This window comes from Motacilla alba, chromosome 19, assembly GCF_015832195.1.
Source record: "Motacilla alba alba isolate MOTALB_02 chromosome 19, Motacilla_alba_V1.0_pri, whole genome shotgun sequence".
In the NCBI taxonomy this organism is placed as follows: Eukaryota; Metazoa; Chordata; class Aves; order Passeriformes; family Motacillidae; genus Motacilla; species Motacilla alba.
In genome coordinates this window covers 7,082,360-7,102,443 of record NC_052034.1, presented here as the reverse complement: position 1 = coordinate 7,102,443, position 20,084 = coordinate 7,082,360, and the positions used below count along the sequence as shown (strand labels likewise).

General features: G+C 48.3%; 1 protein-coding gene across 6 annotated transcripts in view; it reads left to right on the top strand.

The window, feature by feature from the left end:
* The window catches only part of CAMKK1 (calcium/calmodulin dependent protein kinase kinase 1), a 97,622-nt gene that overhangs the window by 69,081 nt on the left and 8,457 nt on the right, over window positions 1-20,084 (top strand). For 5 of the 6 annotated variants that reach the window (XM_038157817.1, XM_038157818.1, XM_038157820.1 and 2 more), the window contains 7 exons: window positions 6,814-7,013; window positions 7,670-7,723; window positions 8,593-8,666; window positions 12,788-12,875; window positions 14,099-14,227; window positions 14,524-14,627; window positions 19,257-19,304. In XM_038157817.1, the coding sequence (XP_038013745.1) occupies window positions 6,814-7,013; window positions 7,670-7,723; window positions 8,593-8,666; window positions 12,788-12,875; window positions 14,099-14,227; window positions 14,524-14,627; window positions 19,257-19,304 (697 nt within the window). The remainder of the gene's footprint in view (window positions 1-6,813; window positions 7,014-7,669; window positions 7,724-8,592; window positions 8,667-12,787; window positions 12,876-14,098; window positions 14,228-14,523; window positions 14,628-19,256; window positions 19,305-20,084) is intronic. The other variant, XM_038157821.1, reaches the window with a different exon arrangement.

The following is a 20,084-nucleotide window of genomic DNA, read 5'->3' as shown; positions in this document are numbered from 1 at the left end:
ACAAAAAGCCTTTCATGAGCTGCAAGTGTTGCTGATACTGATCGATAAGGACTGTACAAGAGTGAGAGTAATTAGCTGATGGAGGAGATCAGAGAGATGTGCTGGAGCCTCTTAAGATCAGGCAGTTTGATTTTTGTTGTTTGATGCAGTTCTGTGGCTGCTCAGGGTTAGAACAGCCCTGGCACAGCCTGTGCAGGTTGTTTGGTACCTGCTGTGCCCTGCTCCCCTGGGGCACTGGGTGTGGGTGCAGCCCTGGCAGGGAGCTCTGCACTCCCTGGGGCTGGTGACAGGTGACAGGGCTGTGCTCAGCTGGGCTGGAGGACAGGTGCACAAGCCTTTGCCAAGGTTACCTGTCCCTGTTCCCTGTTGCTTCCTGCTGGCAGCATCCACACCACAACCTCTGCCAGGAGCAGGGGGCTCAGCTGAAATGGAGCACAGGGGGAAGCTGAGCTGTTCCAAAGGGCTGGGTGGTGCTCAGGGTGCAAAACTTGGGCTTCAGCAACTTATCCAAGTGGCAGAGGTTTAATGGGTGCAGCAAGAGAGCAGCAAAACAGTGGAGAGAGGTGATAACACCACAGCTGGGATGCTCCCCTGCCCCTGCAGGGAGCTGGGCATGGGATGGGGTGTTCCCCTTGTCACCCCTGTCCTCCAGCCCTTCCCCAGCAGAGCACTGAGGATGAGCAGCCATCTGTTTTGAGCTCTGGATGGTGGTGCAGCAGTTTCCTTGGGAGGGTGTTAAATCATTTCTTTGCTCCAGGGCCAATGTGAGAGCAATACTAAGCAGGCTCTGCAGTAGCACCATATGGATTGCTTTTGTCCTTGAATGGGAATGGGATTCTGCTTTTAATCAAGCAGAATTCAGCACTGGCCTCAGTGAATAGCAGGATGTGTCAGTGCATTCAAAGTTTTATATGTATCATTTCTAAATGAGCTTTAGCAAGTTTGTGTTAACCTGCTGGGTCTCCAAGGTTTCCAGAGGGGAATGCAGTGAAAAGCACCTTTTCTAAAAGGAATAAGGAACAAGACCTCTTTACCACTCCTATCTGTGCTCCCTCTGGGCCTTCACTCCCTGTTAGTGGTTTTGTTGGCAGACAGTTCCCAAGCATTTGCCTCTGAGTGAAAGGGAAAGTGCTGGGATAGCCTGTGGGGTCTGGAGTGAGGAGTGTTTGTGAAATGGCTGTTTTGTCCCAGCTAGGACTGAGCAGAAAGGAATGATGTGCTCAGCAGGGCTTTGCTAAGGAGCAGGGAGGCAATGGCAGAACTGTGGAGACCCAGACAGGAGTGTACAGATAGGAACCAGCTGGCCCAGCAGCAGAGAACTGCCCCAAAATCCTCCCTTTTTAAAGCCCCCTCTACTGGACCACAGCTGGCTGCTGTTGCCAACTCAGTTCAAACGCATGGTAGTGAACAAACAAACAAACCAGGAAACAAACAAACAAAAAACCCAACAAAAACAAACAAAACAGAAGACAAAATACCCCACAAAAACCAAAAAACAAACCACCAAAACAATCAAAAGAAAAACCACAATGACAAAAAAAAAAAAAAGCCTTAAAAAGCCAGATTTTCAGGAAGACCTTTAATTTTAGGCAGCTTTTTCATATGGTTTTGAATTTGAGCACCCAAGTACAGGGTTTTGTAGGTGCAATAGGTGCAACCTGCCTGCTACAGCTCTGTCTGAAATCAGGAGGGACAGGGGAAGGATGCTCCTTTCCCAAGGATTGCTCACACCCCGAGAGCTCTGAATCCTCCTGAGCTTGCATCCCCAGCCTTCAGCAGGCTGGTTTCAGGCAACAGTGCTCCATGCCCAAGTTCAGGACACAGACCAGACTTTTAGCATCATTTCCTTGTTTCTGAGCACCCTGGAGCTCTGGGTCTTTACTAAATCTAACTTCAGCTATCCCTGGTCAGGCTTTCTAACACAAGTTGTGTAAAATGTAGTGCACAGGCACCTGCCCTGCCTGCTGTTCATGGGGTGGCTGTGAGGATTAACAAATGAGGATTTCTAACACATTTGAGATCTTTTCCTGGATGATGCTCTAGGAATCCATGGGATTGTTATCCAGATGCAAATAGGCCTGAAATAGTGTTACCTTTCCACTGCAATGAAGAATGGGTCTAATAAAACCAAATTTAACAGAGTGCTGCATAATCAGACTTTGTCCTGAGGGCTCTGTGATATCTTAGGTGGTTTCATTTTCATTATGAAGAAAAATCAATCCATGCCCTGCACAGGTCTGTCAGCACAGAAAGTGCAGGGAGGTTTGGAGCCCAGGGAAGTCATTCTGGTGAGCTGCTGACCCCTGCTTTAAAAGCAAAACCTTTCCAGGTAAAAGCAACATGTGGAGCCATTTTGTCAGTTTGCCAAAGCAGCTTCAGCAAAGTGGCAGAATGTGAAAATTGAAATGCTCTGCCTGGGCAGCTCAGCATCGATTTTAACCTGGGGAGGGGTGCAGGAAGTGCATTTGCATGGCAATGAGTGGTTTTCAGCTGTTGGTGTGGCCTTGTGCATGACCTGAAGGGCAGCACCAATGGGATGGTCCTTCCAAGGCTTCCTGCATCCAGCAGCCACGTCCCCCTGGCTGGGCTGGCTCTGGGAGCAGTCTCTGCCTGCTTTGGGACCCTTTCTGCACTGTGGTAAGCAAAAAACCCAGAGCCTTGCACTTACAGCAGGACACAGAGTAGCTGGAAGTTCCCTCAAAGGCATGGATCCTGCTTAGGGGTCCCAGTGTGGTTGTGACAGCCTGGTCAGAGAGAGAAAGCCAGATAAACTCTCCCAGGAATTGTTCTGGGGAGCTTGAGAAAGTGTAAAAAGCTTACTTTATTACAATCTCCTGATATTTATAACCAACATTGTTCACCCAGAACGTGATTGGTTCTTAACAACACCGGTTACCCATTGGTAAATTAGGAACCACCCTTTGGTAAAACACCTTATGAGAAACAACTGTTTAAAACACCAGCTGTAAGATTGTTTGTAATTCTTTGTCTCAGTCTTCTCAAACTCCCCAGAACAATTCCTGGGAAAGTTTATCTGGCTTTCTCTCTCTGACCAGGCTTCACAACCACAGGCCCAGCTGCCCATGAAGGGAACTAAGGGGAGGCCATGAGTTGGTCTAAAAGAAGAATAATCCCCAGACCCTCATGGAGCACACTTAAGTGCAGCAATACTGATCATTATTTTGGTTGTGTTTGTTTAAAGCACATTTAGGGATTTTATTTGCACGTTGAAAGTGCTTTTCCTTCTCTGCTGAGCCTGATGCATCCCTGCTCCTCTTTGTGTCACAATGTGTCCTTCATTCCAAGGACAGGACAAGGGTTTTGTTTCTGGGACCTCTGCTCCTGGCTTCATGAGCTAATCCCAACGAGAGTGCCTTTCCTACCTGCTGCTCTTAAATCTACAGAGGATGAAGCTTGCTCCCAAATGCTTCAGGATGGTGAAATGAGAGGGTTAATTTATGCTGGTTGTGTTAGACTGGCTGTGACTGTCCCCTGCTCCCCTGGGGTGGGTCCTTGTCCCTTCTGTACAGTCATTAACAGTCTGGAAGGTGCCATTAGTGGCAGGCTTTGTTTTTTAAGATGCTCAGCTCTCCCTCTGGAGCTCTGCAGGGATAACACCATCCTTTCCTCTGTGAGCTGTGCTGGAGATGCAGATCCTGCTGGATTACCCAGCACCTGTCCCCCGAGGCAGCTCTGCCCCTGGGCTCCTGTGATTTGTGTCACTGCAGGCACATCAGGCAGCCTTGGCCAGTCCTGCTGAATTAACTGCTCCCTGCCTTTCTCCCTGCAGTGTGTATCTGCAAGAGATCTGCACTGGCAGCAGGGTTGGGAAGTTTTTCCAAGCTCAGTTGTGTTGGTGTCCTGCAGGTGAGCAATCCTGCAGCTCCCAAACAAATCAGCTTTTGTCCACAGGCAGACTTGGGAACCATTTTGGAGGAACATTTTACTCTGCATTGTGCTGAACTGTCCCATGGCAAGGCACAGCACAGCAGAGGATAAGCCTGTGCATTTTGAAGCCCAAAGGCAGTTTTGGAAAGCTGTGCAGGGGAGGATGCCCACAGCAACTGGGAGGCTGGGACTGCGAGCTCTGTTTGTTCAGAGCAGAACAGGGATTTCAGCTTTCTGTCATCAGGTTAGCAGCTCCACACCAAATCATTTCTTGACAGATTTGAGCACTTGCTCTTTCAGGTTTTATGGCAGTGATGTTCATTTACACCAGCTGGTGCTCAGTCCCCTGTCCTTCTCCCTTCATGGATGGCTGTTTGCTCTGCACAGGGCTGGGCAGAGAAGGGGATCTGCAGATAGCAGAACTCTTTCAGCCAGCTGGCAGGAGACTTTGGTGGCTGTCACTCAGAGTGTGTGGGTGGGACACTGCTCCCAGTCACCTCCCCTCTGCATCTGTCCCCTTCCCATCCCAGTCTGGTATTATTTTCAGTGGATGCCAGGTGTGACATTCCAGAGGCCAGGCTCACTCCTGGGCTCCTCAGCCCTGCAGGCCCTTGTGCTGAGTCTCTCCTCTGAGCACCAAGGTCTGACTGTCAGAACGGTAATGTTCTCACCTGGAAACTCAAATATTCATTGGCCAAGTGAGCCATTGTTTGATGGCTTTGATTTTTGCAGAGGATGTGTTTCTAATTTCTCTGTTCTTTGTTGCTGTGCCCAGCAGTCAGCAGTGTCCAGACCTGCTGGGGACCAGCAGAGATGGCACTGAGCAAACACATGGCAGCTGAAAAACTGCCCACAGTGTTCCTCAACCTCAGTTAGATGGTGTAGAGGCAGGGAATGAATTCTACAAAATACACAGTTATATGAGAGAGAAAATGCTTTGTGGTTTTATTTTGTTTGTGGTTTTTTACTTTCCTATAAGGAAGAAATAATAAAAAGCATGGAGTACTTGCCTGCCTGAATTTTCACATTTAAATTTTCACATTCTGGCAAGCTCCAGGGATGTACTCATATGGCCCATGTTTGTTTTGGGGTTTTTTTAGAGGCTTTGGGAATCTTAGCCCTGTGGTATCAGACATGACAGCAGACACCTGCCTGAAAGGCAGCTCATCATCTCTTGAAGGAAAACTTCACTCCCCCCTCACCCTTATTTGCTCTCCCTCTATTACCATAATGAAATGTCAGCTTGCCACCAGCTCTGCTGCTGAGCAGATGTTTCCTCCTAATTACTGTTGTTGCAGGGTTTGGGTGTTTATCCTGGCTGTCTGGGCAGGCTGTTATCATCAACTGCCTCCCATCACAGCCCGGCCATGCAGTTGGTGCACATCTGGAAGAAGATGCAAGTGCTGGTGCTCTCCAGCAAGTTTTTGGCTGCTGGATCTCCAGAGCAGCTCTTACTGTGCCAAGGACAGCATCCCCCAAAAGTGCTTTAAACTGAGGAGAGGGCTTTGCAGGAAAAACACCTGCAAGTGTGACCTCCCCTCCCCAAGCATGGCCTGCTGGAAAGTTGGTTTGAAAAGAGCAGAAAGTTAAATGAAGTTTGTTCATTTTTGGTCCCAAAGCACAAACTGGGATGCTCCATAGGGCGGGCTGCCTTTGTGGCACTGTGCTGGTCAGGTTTGTAAAGCAGGAAAGGGTTAGACCAGCATTTTCCTCCACCCAACATGTATTTCCTAGGAGATATGAAAACTGCTCATGGAGGTATAAAAACAAACATGCTCTGTTGGCAAGAAGGAAATGTGAAAACTGTGGTTGGAGCCAGGGGAGGAGGGAGGCCAAGGGATCCTGGTCCTCTGGGGAGACCAGGATTAGAGGATTTCCTCCTCCTCCTTCAGTAAAACCTCTTGGGTTTTCTACAGTTCTGCTTTTGGGTCATTTCATGTTCTGAAAGTTGGTAGGTTTTTTTATTTTTTAAGTTCTCTGAGTTCCTGAGAAATCAGCCACCTCCCTACAACTCCCTGCTTCACTCAGTGGCCTGGAAATGTCTTTCAACTGCAATAGTGCACAAGAGAGGTGGTTTTGTTGTTGTTTTCAGTGCATCTCAGCCTCCAAGCTCTCTGCAAGGGTTTGTTTCATGTTGGATGTACAAGCACTTTGGCTGCTGCCCCATGGAGTGGGACAGAGCTGAGTCTTGGCTGGAGCCTCACGGAATGAAGAGCCAGGTTTGGCCACAGCTCTGGCTGCAGGGGTGGTGGGAATGGCTGGGCTGATGGGCCAGGGTGGGGTTTGGGGTGATGCAAAGCAAGGTGAGGTTGTTTCTCTATTTGTGGGCTCCATTGAGAAGTTTAACTAAATAAAGAGTTGCCTCTTTGGGGTGCTGGTCCTTGCTCCAGGCTTGGAGCTCCATTATTCCACCTTTTGAGCTGGAAATGCTCACTGATTTCTGAGCTGTTGGCTGAACCTGGCCCTCAGCTGCTGGTCACCTGTTTCAGGTGGCTCTGCCTCTTTTGATGAGCTTCACAGCACTGCAGTTTCAAAATAAATAAACTAAAAGTGAACCTCTTCATTTGGGTCCCATAAACCTTTCATACAGCAGGTGGCCCAGCCCATCAGCTGGTGTGATGAGGCCAAGCAAATCCGCAGGATTTGAGTGGTTTCCTTCTCCAGCAGCATTGGTTGTTCCCTCTGGCTGAGCTGTCCCTGAGTTTGTGGCTTTTCTGTGCATAATTTCTAGATTTATTTCTGAGAATTGTGTCCCAGTGAGGCACCAAAAAGGAATGGCTGCAGGAACCATTATATTGCATCTCCAGCAGCAGCTGGGAGTATGGTGCCTGAGCTTGCACCTTTGTTTTCCCCCTCCTGGAAAGGTTTCCCCTGGGTTTGTCGGCTGCCATGGCCAATTCTGCTCCTTTTTTGGGTGTTTTTCAGTGCACTACCAGAAGATCATCCACAGGGACATCAAGCCTTCCAACTTGCTCTTAGGAGATGATGGCCACGTCAAAATTGCTGATTTTGGTGTCAGCAATCAGTTTGAAGGGAATGATGCCCAGCTCTCCAGCACAGCAGGGACACCAGCCTTCATGGCACCAGAGGCCATCTCACAGACTGGCAAAAGTTTCAGTGGAAAGGTAGGTCTCTGCTCCCAGGGGGCTCCTGGGACCCCCCAGGCATGGCACAAAGGGAGTGCCCCACCTGCATGCTGGCTGTGCTACAAATTAGGGCTGGCACTCAGTAAAGCTGAAGCTCTAATTCTCTCCAGTCCAGGCAAAGCTCACGTTGGTGGCTCTGTGCAGTGGGCAGACACTTTGCTGAGGATCCCTGCTTGGCAGGAGCCATGCTAGAGCCCTTTCCCTGCTTCAAGGGAAAGGAGAAAGCTTTTGATTCCCTCCCAAAATAATCAAGAGGCACAGGGGGTTGCTGAGCACCAAGGCTCTATCATGATTTCCTGGAAGTGACAGACACTGCCAAGGGTGGTGATGCAGAGGGATAGGGCCTAATAGGGATTTTTTAAATCTGGAAAACTGTCGAAGTTCAGCCCTGATTGGTGCAGTTTCCTGTAAGAAGGGGCTGCTTGCTGCTCACAGCAGGGCAAGGGAACAATACCTGGCCCAGCACAGCCCTCATTCCTCAGGTGTGCAAGAGCTGCCCTTAGGAGTCCAACTTCAAAGTGACATAGAAATGTTAAATTCATACAAAGAGTGTTTTCTGAATTGCTGGGAAAATCCAGCTTACTCAGATCATCTGTGTTGCCTCTCCTTTACTCTCTGGTCATTCTCTCTTTCAGGCCCTGGATGTGTGGGCCATGGGAATCACCCTGTACTGCTTTGTTTATGGGAAGGTAAGCTGCCTTTCAGTGCTGGAGCCCTGCACTGCACTGTCTGCCTGCCTTTTGACTCATTCCTTTCCAAATAAAGGCAAATATTAGAGACAAAGACCTACTTTCTGTAAGCTCCAAACCCCCCCTGCAGATCAGAAGGGGCTGAGGCTGTGATCTGTGGAAAGGATCACTTCCAGCACTGGGCCCTGGATGCAGAGCTACAAACGCAGAGCAGCATCAGCAGCACCACCAGCAGTTTGTGGGGGGTTTATCCACATTTCCTGCATTTAGAAATGAGCCAGGTAGAGGCACAGGATTGATCCCAAACTGCTGCAGCACTTTGGGAGCCAGATCACAGAAAGCTCTGTCTGCCAAAGCTGAGTTAGGACTGATGGGGGGTCCAGTTTGGCGGAGGCAGCTCTTCAGTGCTGCCTTCTGCTCACCCCATGTCCTGTCATGGCCTTTCCCTCCCCTGTGACCAGAAGCCCCATGTCCCACCCCTGCTGTCCCAGGATGAGCAGAACAGGAGGTGTGAGCAGCCTCTGAACCTCTGAGCTCTGCAGATCCCACGACACAGGCACCAGGCATCCAGCTCTGGGTGAGAAGTGGCCAGGGGAGGTGACAGAGGCAGTTCATGGTCACCTAGCAGGCTGGATGAAGGAGGGATTCCAGTCCAGTCGTGTACTCCCCAGATGCCTCTGCTGTTCTTCTGACTTTATTTTTTAATAAGGAATGAATCGATTTATTGTCTGTGGGGAGATTTAATTTATTTCCATCTCTGTGTAAAATCCAGGGAGTGCAGAGGTTGTACTAGGTGTTACATGAATGACAAATGCCTGAGTGATGCCAGGCTCTTGGACAACTGGAAAATCTCTTTGTTTGTTTTACAGTGCCCTTTTATAGATGAATATATTCTGGGTCTTCATAATAGGATCAAGACCAAGCCTGTGGAGTTCCCAGAAGAGTGAGTAAACTTTGCTCAGCTGCTGTAAAATAAAGTTCAGTTTTCAGCATTATTCTCTGTGTGGCACAGTGGTCACCACGGGGGGATGGACATGGGTGGGTGAGGTGCTCTGTGTTCTCCTGGATCCTTCTCATGGGTTTTGTGCTGGTGTTGAGGTGTTCAAAGTGCTTCTGCTCTTCCTGTGTCCTTGTTGTGCAGACAGGGTCTAAAGGAAATGGCTTTTTGGAAGTGAAGGGATTCCAGGATCTTGGAAGTTCTCCCCACCTACTGACTCTGGAGATGCTGGATGCATGGTTTGGTTGGGGTTTTCTCTCTCCCTGTGAGGCAGCAGGATGATTTAATGTACTCATTTGCAAAAGCAATGTGGTGATGAACCTTGGTCTTGGTCTAAGTAAACACATCCCTCTCCTGTGGCCTTCCCTTGGTCTGATGGAAGGATGCTTGGCCTGAGATGTGCAACCACAGCTCAGCAAATCCCACTCCTCTAGCGCACCCAGGAAAACATGGGTTTGTCTTCTGCACTGGCAGAGAGGAAAAAAACCTGGCAGTTATGGAAAAACCAGGAATTAATTCACCTGTGATCTATAGAGGGTCTGCTCCCACCCTGCTCTGGTCAGGGAAGGAAACCCCCGTGGGGCACAGTGCAGTGCTGGGGTGGTCAGGTGGGGAGGCCAGCTGTGGTCACAGCCTGTCCTCAGCAGGGCAGGGGACAAGCCAAGGCCACTCAGGTGGCATTGAGCAGTGCAGGCTCAGTACTGAGCTGATGAGTGCTTTGGGCAGAGTGTGGCAGGAGGGTGACACTCCCTGTGTGCTCCATGGTCACCATTCCTGCAGCTTCAAGTGCTGGCCACTCCTCAGCATTTCCTCCAGCCTCAGGCCTTTGGTGACTTCCTGCTGGTGAAGAATTTGTTTCCCCTGGTTCCTGACAGATGAATTAGCCAGAGCTGCACTCTTTGTTTTCCTTCCCAAATCCACACAGTAGTCAGGCAAAGAATTCTTGACCTAATTGCTCATTCCAATAAAAATTTATAGATAAAATTACTTGATTTGGAGCAAGCACAAATGAAAACTCTAATGAGAAGCACGTGAGGTGTTGGAGAGGCAGGGAGGGATGTTTTGAGGCAGCCTGTGGTATGTGCATGTAATCAGCACCTAATGCAAGGCAAGACTTCTGTGAGATGCTTGCTGAATTTTCACATTACAGTAAAGGGCTGGGCCTCTACCTGGGCATCCCAGACTTCTGATTCCACAGAAAGGGATGGATTCTCAGGGTGCCCTCTTTTAGGCACCTGGGCTGCATGAATTACCCTGCACTGACAGGAGCCACAGCCACTGCAGGCAGCTCAGCCCCGCTGCCCAGCTGGGGCCTGCACGGGACTCTGGGGCTCCAAGGACTGGGCTCAGCCCACTTCTAGGGCACACACCAGGGTGGGTAAGGGGCAGCTCTGGCAGGCCCAGGTGACTGAGTTGAGCCTTTAGGAGCACAAAGGCTGGTCATGCTCCACTGCTGTGTCCCCACCTGCAGTTGGAACAGGACTTTGTCTTGACAGCGCTGCAGCCAAAAAAAAAAAAAAAAACCCAAACCTGTTTATGTTCCCCTGGCAGTTTTCTCCCTTGCTCAGGACTGGCAAAACTCCCACCCCTCCCTCAGCCACCATGTGTTTGGGTTAGCAGTCAGCTTACAAGTGACTGTTCCCATCTGCCTCTGCAGTAAGTTATTAACATTTAATGGGCTAACTGGGTTGTGCTGAGATCTGTTCCTTCATTCAGGCATTTCCCTCAGCCATAATTGGGCTGCATGATTTATGTGGATTCCTCAGTGACCTGTTCTCCCAGTCTAAAAAAAGCTGCACCCCTGATTAGGTTGTTGGAGGAGCTGAGGGTTACTAGGTGTTGACAGCTGTCCAAACCACATCTGTTTGTTAGAGGCAGCCACAGAGACATGGAATTCACTGGAGTGGATCCACCCTGACCTCCCACAGAATTAGCACCTCTCTATAGTGAGAAGTATTTTGGTTTCAATTTATTTCACCATGGCTACAAAAGACACATTCCTGTTTGCAGAGAGCCCACGGAAACTCATTGCCTGTTTCCTGACAAGCTGTAGGACAGATGGATCTGACTGTGTCACCATCCTGTCCCTTCCCTTAGAGACACCAGGATAAATATTTATGGCACTGGAGTTCTCATTCATGTCACTGAGTCCTTGGCATGACACGAGGTAATGGGCTTAGCTCACCCCCTGAGGATCCTGGCATGACTAAAAAGCAAGCTGAAGTTTCTCTTCAAACATGTGGCAGCAGAGCCAGCAGCTCTGCCTAGTCTCTCCTGGTGAAGCCCAGGTTCCCTGACCTACAGGCACCCTGGAAAGTGATCTGGGTGCTGGCAATCCTCCTGAATGGATGCTGAGCTCTGTGCTTGGCATCTTCCTGAGAGCTCTTACAGGACTATGGCTGAGAAATCCCAGACAGTGCAGGCTTTTCAAAGGAAAAATGCCAGCAGGCACAGTGTTCACACTGTGCTGCAGCCTGGAGAGAGGGAAACCAGAGACAGGGTGATGTGATCTGTTACCTGGCCATAACCCACCTGACACCTGGTGATCCTGTTGGTGGGCTTTTCCCTATGACTTTAATCCTGTGTTGTGTAGAAATCAATCTGGCGCACAGAAATGTTAAGTGATTTTTATATTCTATTTATTGTATTTTAAGTAAAGCTGTTGACACTTTGGGACAGAACCGAATTTAACTATTGTTTAAATGCCATCTCACCTGCATCAGTGTGGTGTCTGGAAGGAATCTGTTCATTCTGTGCTGCTAAATGCACTGTCACTGCCCATGGCTGTTGCTCTGGAGCTCATCTCAAGAGCAGCACTGTTCTTTCTAATCCAAGTGAAATTGTCACCTGAGTCTCTGAGGACTCATCCTGTTCTTCCCCTTGCCTGGGCCCTACTGCCTGTGTAAAGCAGAGCCTTGATGCAACTCTAAGTGTTTAGACTTCAAACTGAACCCCCTTCTTGCCTCTGAACAAGCAGCATTTCCTTGTGGTTGTTTGTAAAGATCTCATAGCCCAAGTCCCAATAAAATATTCATGAATTATTAAACAGCAGCTCTGTTTTCATCAGACTGAAATATCCCTTGCTGTGATGTGGTTTGCATTTTGGTTTGTGATAGTTTATTCCCTACTCTGCAGAGCAGGTGGGCTCGGCACCTGGTGCTCACTGTTGTTTTCAATCCCAAATCCAGCCTTCCTGGGGAGTGATATTTTGTGCTGCTAAGTTCCATCTCCATGAAGAAACACAATTCTTCAGGAGTCATTTGTGACACAGACTTTCAACTGCCTAATGCAATTCAGTCACATGCTGGCATTTTACTGCAGCAGCACTTTGATCATTCAGATCTAGTGCATTTTAAAGGCATCTCCTGCATCATTCACCACAGGAGTCATTGCAGCCTTTGGGCTACAGGACCAAGGGCTCCATGTCAATAGAGAGGCTTCTGGGTTTAGGTGCTCTCACGTTTAGATCTTGGGAACAGTGTTAAAAATGTAGATGTGTTTCTCTTATTTGCATTTGTTCATTCCCTCCTGTTGTTACCCCAAGGCTGAGCTTTGCACGCAGGGGTACTGAGTTACAGGCTGCCTGCAATCTGTGTTCTGGAAGCAATTTAAATAACACAACCTGGAAGCTTAGGTGGGAACTTGAATGTCAGATGGGGGTGTTTTATCCAGCATACCATTGCTCATGATGCAGGTTCAGCAAATCAAGCTGTGCCTCTCTTGATTCACAGAGTTCAACTCGTTCTGCTCTCACTGGAGCACTTTGTTGTTCCAAATCTCCCCTCAGAAATTCCCCTGTGTAGTGCTGTCTTCAAGAATGTCCTTAGACCCCTTTACCTGGTCCCTCATCCTGCATTTTGGGTGTGTGCTGCTGTGTTAGGGGACAGGACAGGATAACCAAGCCCTGCAGCAGTGACTGCAGCGCCTTCCTTTTTTCCAAGCCAGTTTTGCAGGGAAAATACCTCCTGAGCAGAGCAGATTCTCTACCAGGTAACTGCAGTAAGAACTGTGCATTGCTGCATTCACAAGTCCCTTGTTAACTGTGAGCTGCTGTTTTCTTCCCTCAGAGCACAGATAAGTGACGAGCTCAAGGAGCTGATCCTGCGCATGCTCGATAAAAACCCAGAAACCAGGATAACAGTCCCTGAAATAAAGGTAAGGTGCACCTTGATACTAGAGCTTTATTAGATATTAGTCTCAGCTGATTTTATGTCCTTTTGGTACCTTCCAATGAGGCAGAGCTGTTCCCAGTGTTTGTTTTGGGAGCTGTCTCTAGCACCCTCCCTTGGAGAAGGAGAGCACTCATTTTGCAGCCACAGCTCCATCACTGCTTCTTGCTCAGGGAATATTGACAAAAGCTTTCTTGTTTGCTTATTTAAATGAAAATTACTCAAAAGTTGGCTGATCTCAGTGAATCCCTGGGAGAATCAACATTGTCAGGGGAGCTGCTAGCTGCAGAGCCTGGGCTGGCAGTGTTGGATGTGCGTTCCATGACTGGATGTGTGTTCCTCCTCTGGTCCTTGTGTGGCCAGAGGCCTCAAGGCAGCACATTTTTTTCTAACACCATTATTTGGGAGATGTTGAATAATAAAAAGAATGAGCAGGCCTGGCAGAGCACAATGCTTCACAGGTTGTGGTTTCATTCTGTGTTTGTGTGGGCTTGCAGTCCTCCTGTCAACTTTCATCAAGGCTTTAGACCTGCTGGAGGATCTCAAAATTTCCATAGAGATCCATCAGCATGCTCTACAGGGCAAGCCCTGCTTTGCTTTGTCCCAGGCCAACACCAGTATTGCCACCAAAGCTGACAGTAAAAAGGCTGAGCTTCAGGAAAAAAAAGTGACATCCCTTCTCTTCATGCCCAGGAGGCCAAAGGCAGGTTTGGAGCTGTATTTCTGGGATTTCACTTGACAGCTCTTGCAGGCACACTGTGACACCCTGTGGGTGGAAGAGCAGAGCTGAGTGCTGGCCCTTGTCCCTGGCTGGTGTGCTTGGGGACTTGCCTTGGACGCTGACAGAGGATGTGTCAGGCTGGGCTCTGTGCTCAGCCCATGCCCTCAGACAGGGCTTTCTTCCTACTCCCAGCCAAGAAACCATCCCATGAGAGGCAGCAAGAAAAGGGGGCTTTGCTGTGCTGCATGCAAGGCAAAAAATGAAAATAGGTAACTCCAGATAACTCAGGTTTTCAAAGTGTTTCAGACTTGATTCAGGGGGTGCCATGGTGCTGGTGGGTGGCAGCAGGTGTGACTGAGCCAGATTGCAGCCACTTCCAAGGAGGCTGGTTAAAAACCACCTGTGGCCGTGGAAGAGGGAGCAGTACTGACAGCAGTGAGGCCTGTGCCCCATTTCTGTGCCAGCCCAGAGCTGTGTGTCCCATGCAGGTGCACCCCTGGCTGAGCCGGGGCGGCGCGGAGCCGCTGCCGCTGGAGGAGGAACACTGCTCCGTGGTGGAGGTCACCGAGGAGGAGGTCAAGAACTCTGTGAAGACCATCCCCAGCCTGCCAGCTGTGGTACGTGGGAAACACACCACATCCTCTGAGCAGGGGGCTGGGCTGCAGCCTTCAGCTGCTGGAGGAGGTTTGGAGAGGGGACATGTGTGTTCCTGGCATGAAGTCTCGGCCGTTTGACCCGGCGTGAACTTCTTGTGCCTGACTACTGCCGCAGCCTGGCTCCCTCAAGCAGCTTTGCTCTGTGCTCTTTGCTGTAAAATGTCAGCTGAATTATTAAAGAAGCTGTTGTTCCTCCTTTGAACTGCCTTCCAGGAGCCAGTCCTGCTGTTCTCACTGCTCTGTTCTCTTCCTCAAAGATCCTGGTGAAGGCCATGCTGAGGAAGCGCTCCTTTGGGAACCCCTTTGAGGTGCAGACGAGGCGGGAGGAGAGATCCATGTCTGCTCCAGGGAACCTGCTGATGTAGGTACCTACAGCCATGCCTGCCTCTGCAGCACAGCCAGGGCCAAGGCCTGTGGGCAGGGAGGGTGGGGGTTTTTTCTTTGCAAATCTTTCCTGTAGCATTTAAAGACAAAATTCCCTTCTGCATCAAACACTGGAGATAAAGTCTACCTCCAGTCCTCTCAGACTGAAGTGCAGTGTACTACTGCAGCCTAAAAACTCTTTTATAGATGCAGGTCTCTGTAAGATGGGTTTGGCCTAAAGACATGTAAGGTGCTAAACTTGAGTCTGTTTTTTCACCTGTTAGTTTATAATGCTGTGATGAAAGATCCATTAGAGATTGGTGAAGTGAAATAAGTTTAATTGGAGTCTAGTTTGGATATATATTGGAGGTTTTAATTCTTCTCCCCTTTCTATGGACCACAGAAATGGTACCAAATTAGCAGTTTATGTAGGTTTTTTTCACTCAAAATGAGATTATGGGATTTGACCTGTGGTCTGGGGCCCAAGTCTGTGCAGACACATCATGGTCAGACAAAAGAGATCACTTTGAAATTGCTTTTTCACTTGAGAACACATACAGTGTTTTTTTTCACACAGTTTTTTGCCAGTTAATGAAATAGTGGAACACATTGCAAGGGGATACTTTGGAGGTTGTGTATAAATTAGGATATTGGGATTAAAAAAGGACTAGAGGTCTTGATAACTAATAGATTCAGCAGCAGTTTTTAACCATGATGGTGTGTACAGGGATAGGGGGAGAATTCTTCTGTCCTTTACTTGCTTCTTAACTCTTTCTCCTTCATTTTTGTAACTGATTCCTTTCAGAGCCAGGATTCTGGCCCATCAGTCCAGTAAATAACAGCTGGACCAGTAGCCTGATCTGGGACAATTATTTTTATATAAATAAAGTTCTCACCCCACAGGATCCATAAAGCTGTGGCTGACAACAAGGCTGTGTTGTCCCAAAATTATTCTTTTGCACCCAGAATCCCAGTCCCATTCCCAGCAGACTCCCACAGGGCTGTGCTGAGCCTCACTGCACCATTGATAACACAATTAGAGGAGTCTCTCTCTGTCTCTCACAGGTGTGTGGGGATTTCAGGGCTCAGCTCAATTAAGGATGATAATGTTCTAGGTCCCCAGCTGAGTATTGGAGACTTAATGAAGACTTTGTCTTGGAGTCCATGGCCAGACACCAGTTTGGCATTTAAACACCCTGCTCATGAGTGCTGCTGTGGGACACATCTGGAGCATGGCAGTCACAGCTCTTAGCACAAGGGATTTGCCCTGATTTGTTTCTCTTCACTCAATGCATTCCAAATTAGTTGTTGCTAATTGGACACGTGTCCCTACCCATATCTTCACTGTCATTGCTGGTCACTGCATTGCATTGCTCTGAAATGGGGAAACATTTACTAAATTTGAAGAAAAATGTATTTATTCTTCCCACTGTCCCAGACAGGTGACTTGGAGCAAGGCAGACTTTTATTTTAAACCCTGCCTGAACTGATATTTCAGGGTGGTAACCCTAAGCCTGTTTCCAAAAGAGACCTGTTCCCTTCTACTTTCATTTGAGGTGCTTGAAAACTCACCCAGGTGGTGGGAAAACTCCTTGACCCTTGATGCTGGTTCCTGCCTGGAGCTGGCTGCTTCAGTATCTCCTCAGAAAAAAACAAGTTCATTTGATCTCAGGTAGCTGTGAAACTTCTGAGCAGCCCCATTATCAATGTCTTGTCCTTTATAAAATATTCTTAGGCTTTCAAGATGAGCTGTAAGCCTCCACTTTTGTCGCCTTTTTAAAGTTGCTAGTCAGATTATTTTCAGTTCATTGAAACCCAGCATCTTCCCCTGTCTCAGCTCATTCTGGTCCTGTGTGTTTTCAGGCTCCTTGTACAGACTGAAAGGTTTCTTTTTTAAAGCAGTGTGTCATTTCCACTGTTGTGCTGCTGTGTCTGGTGCCCATAGTTTACAAAACCATGCCAGGCCAGGGAAAAAGCTGCAGCCATGCTGGGCTGGCCTCTGCCCAGCTGTGTGAGCACTTAGAAATATCCAAAATCAAGATGAATGTGCCAGTTCTCCACTGCACCAATCCCTGTGCTTAATTTCTCAGTCTCATGCCATCAGTGCCAATTTTTGGCAGTAACAATTGACTTAATCCTAAATTATTTCAATGCACAACTGGAGCTTTGAGAACTCATCTCAAAACTGTTGTTTAAAAGAAAGATGCTTGCCAAGTCTCTCCAACAAATGGTGTTGTATATTAAACACCACAGCAGGGATGCTCCTTTTAAGGTATGTGGATTGTTATTATTTCAAACTTTGGAAAACGTTTTACTGACTGAATCTAATGAAAATAACTTCAAATTTAAATAGTTGTGTTGGATCTAATGATGTTAATCTCAAGTGAACCTCAGCTAAATGGGAAATATTCATTGTTCACTGAGTTATCTCTTGATGACAGTGTTATTTCCTCAGGGGCAAACAGAGTAGACACCAAGCTCATCCACTTCTTAATTCATATTGCTTGTTCCCTGGAAAAACCACCCTTGCTACACATATAAAGTGCCAGTGTTATGATTAGAGCTGTGTTAAAATAAGTTTCAAGTGAGTCTGGATTTCTGTGAAGCTTTAGGATCATGCAGGAGCAGATAATATTGCTGTAGTAAGGCTCTGCAGAGTTTCTGCCTGTCTCTCACCCTTGTAGCTGGACAGAGGACCCCAAAACTGGGACATTCCAGAAGAGCAGTGCCTGTAGCCATCACTGTGCTCTGGACATGTGGCTGCCCGGGAGGAGCTGAGAGAAAAATGAGCCACACATTGCCAAGCTCTCCTGCACAGAGCTCCTTGTCCCAGTGGCAGGGTCTTTAGAGAGACATAAGTCAGATTTTGTAATATTGCATCTCCTTCTGACTGTAGGTAGGAAATAACTTGTTGTGTTCCTAGGGAAGAAAAAAGGAAAGCAATTAGAATACTCCAGTTTCACATTCAATTTATTTAATTAGGCTGCATGTGAAATTGCCAGAGCCCCGCTCACTGCTGCTTCAAGCATCTTACATCTGTGCCATTTCTGGGGATATACTCTGTAGGAAATCCTCTGGCAGTGAGCTGAGCTCTGCTACCAGAGCTTTCTGCTATTTGATGCCTAATTGATGACTCTTAAAATGGAGCTGTCCTTCAAGCTCACTCCTTGGGATTTGGAGAGGAGGAAACTAAATCATGTGGCTGAATCTTTTTTAATTTCTCCCTGCATTACCTACACAGCATGCTGGGCTCTGTCCCTGGAAATGCTCTGGGCAGATGTCTGTGCTAGCAGCAGGGCTTTCCTGCTGCAGCCTTGATGCCTTTAGAGGACACCATTAAGACACCACTGATGTGAAACAGTTCTTAAATTAATACTGGGAGGACAGAATGTTTTTTAGCACTCTTTAGACCTGGGAGAAGCAAATCCTCTCCTGGCTGTTATTTATTGCTCTGTTTATCAGCACTGAGCAGTTTAAAAGGCAGATGTTCAGTGCAGACACTCAGCAGGTGGAGGGGAACTAAAAGCATGACGCCCTATTTAGCAGTCGTTGTTTTGCACACCTAGAATGGTGTGAGAGCTGCCAGCTGTCACCTGCCCTGTCAGCTGGGCAGTGGCCAGGTGCCACTGCATCCTGCCTTTCCTGCAGGAGCTCCCAGGAGAGGCAGTGGTTCATGGAGTCTTACAGATCCTGCAGACCGTGGCCAGGTTCAAGTCCATCTTTAATGGTGGCTGCAGAAGCAACTGATGTTTTCTAATTTTCCAGCTCCAGAGTGTTTTTTAAGCCCAGTTCAGCATTCACAGCTAAGTTCTGGATTTCTGGTAGCAGTGTTTGCTGCATTTCTTCTGCCTGCTCCACATTTCTCCTAACTGAGTCAGCCCTAACTTCACCACATTTTATTGCTCTCATTTATTGCAAGTACTACCTATCAAATTAATTGCTGTGTTTTGACAGACCCAATTTACTTTCCCATTATGGCTGCTAATACTGTTGACAAAATGTGGTTGTCAGCTCCTCTGGGGGGGATCAGTTGGTATTTTAAAGACCTACCCTGTTTCCAGCCTTTCCAAAAAGAGACCAGAAGGGTCACTGCCCTTAGGGCCATGTTAGCCATGTGGGTTAGGCACAAGGAAGCCAAGGGGGAAAAGGAGGCAAAAGAAAGTGGCTGGCCCAGGTCTCTGAGCAGAAACAGCTCCTCCCAAAGAGAGAAGTGCATGTTTTGTGGGAAGAGCCATGCCCCACATGCAGATGGGTGTCCTCACAGGGCTGTGGCACAGGATTCTCCTCTGCAATGATCCACCACCAGCAGTGGGGGGCCCAGTGCTCCTGGGGCTCTGCCCCACTGCACAAGGGATACAAAAGCCCAGAGGTGCCAGGGCAGCACAGCTGGACACCAGCAGTGTGCTGGGAGCCATCTGGAGCTTTCTGCAGTGGTAGGGGCTGGAGTGGGTTTGTACCAGTGCTACCAGTGCCTGTCCTCATCTGTCCTCAGGTAAATGTGGCTGATGTTCCATCCCCATTCCACTCTGCACTCTAGGCTGGACAGGCACAGAAATACAAGCTCCTTCACCTGCTGCCATTGTCTTCATGATCACTTTCTTCCTTTGTCTCATTGTTTTGCTCTCAGGGACAGATTCCTCTTAAACACATCTGTATATTTGCATCCATCTTTAAGGTAATTCCATGTCTGTGTTTCCCCTGGGTGCTGTAGAAACCTGTGTCCCCTCCTGAGTCTGTGTGATTTGTGTGGTAGTGAGAGCATTTGGCTCCATCCTTCCTTCCTGTAGGAGCAGTTTTACTGCAGTCATTCTGTGTGTGTGACACTAATGTTTATGTGTGCTTTTTATTATTATTTCTATTTGTGATTCTTTGAGCTGCTTTTAGGGAGGGAGGGGTGAAAAAACATAGTTGGGTTTTAGCAGGAAGTGGTGCTCAGCCCCACATTTGCAGAGGGAATAGCTACAGAATTAAGACTGAGCTTTGGAATTTGAGTTTAATATTTAGTGATTATGCAAAAGAAAGGGCTGGAGCCATCTCTGCTCCTGATGCTCCACCACTCCCTTGTGCTTCTGCCTCTGGTGCAGCTCTGGGAGGGCTCTGGGCCCAGACCAAAATTGGTTGTTCCAAGTGACCACCCCACCCCAGCCAGGACTTCAACAAAACATGCTCACTTGTTCAACCACTTGCACAGACCCTTCTAGGAAGTGTTGGTCCAGTTAATTCTGCCAAATAACAAAATAACCTTAATGCAAACCATGATGAGCTGCTTACAGACACCTCAGTGGGAAGTCCTAGGATCCAGTGGTAGGCAGGACACAGCCTCCAGCCAGGCTGGAAGATCTGGGCTGAGAGACTGGGAAACAACCACACATCTCTAAATACCTTTGGGAGCAGCTCCAGCACTTTGGAGACTCTGTCTGGCCTGGTTTATGGCTCTGAGACACATGGGTGGGCC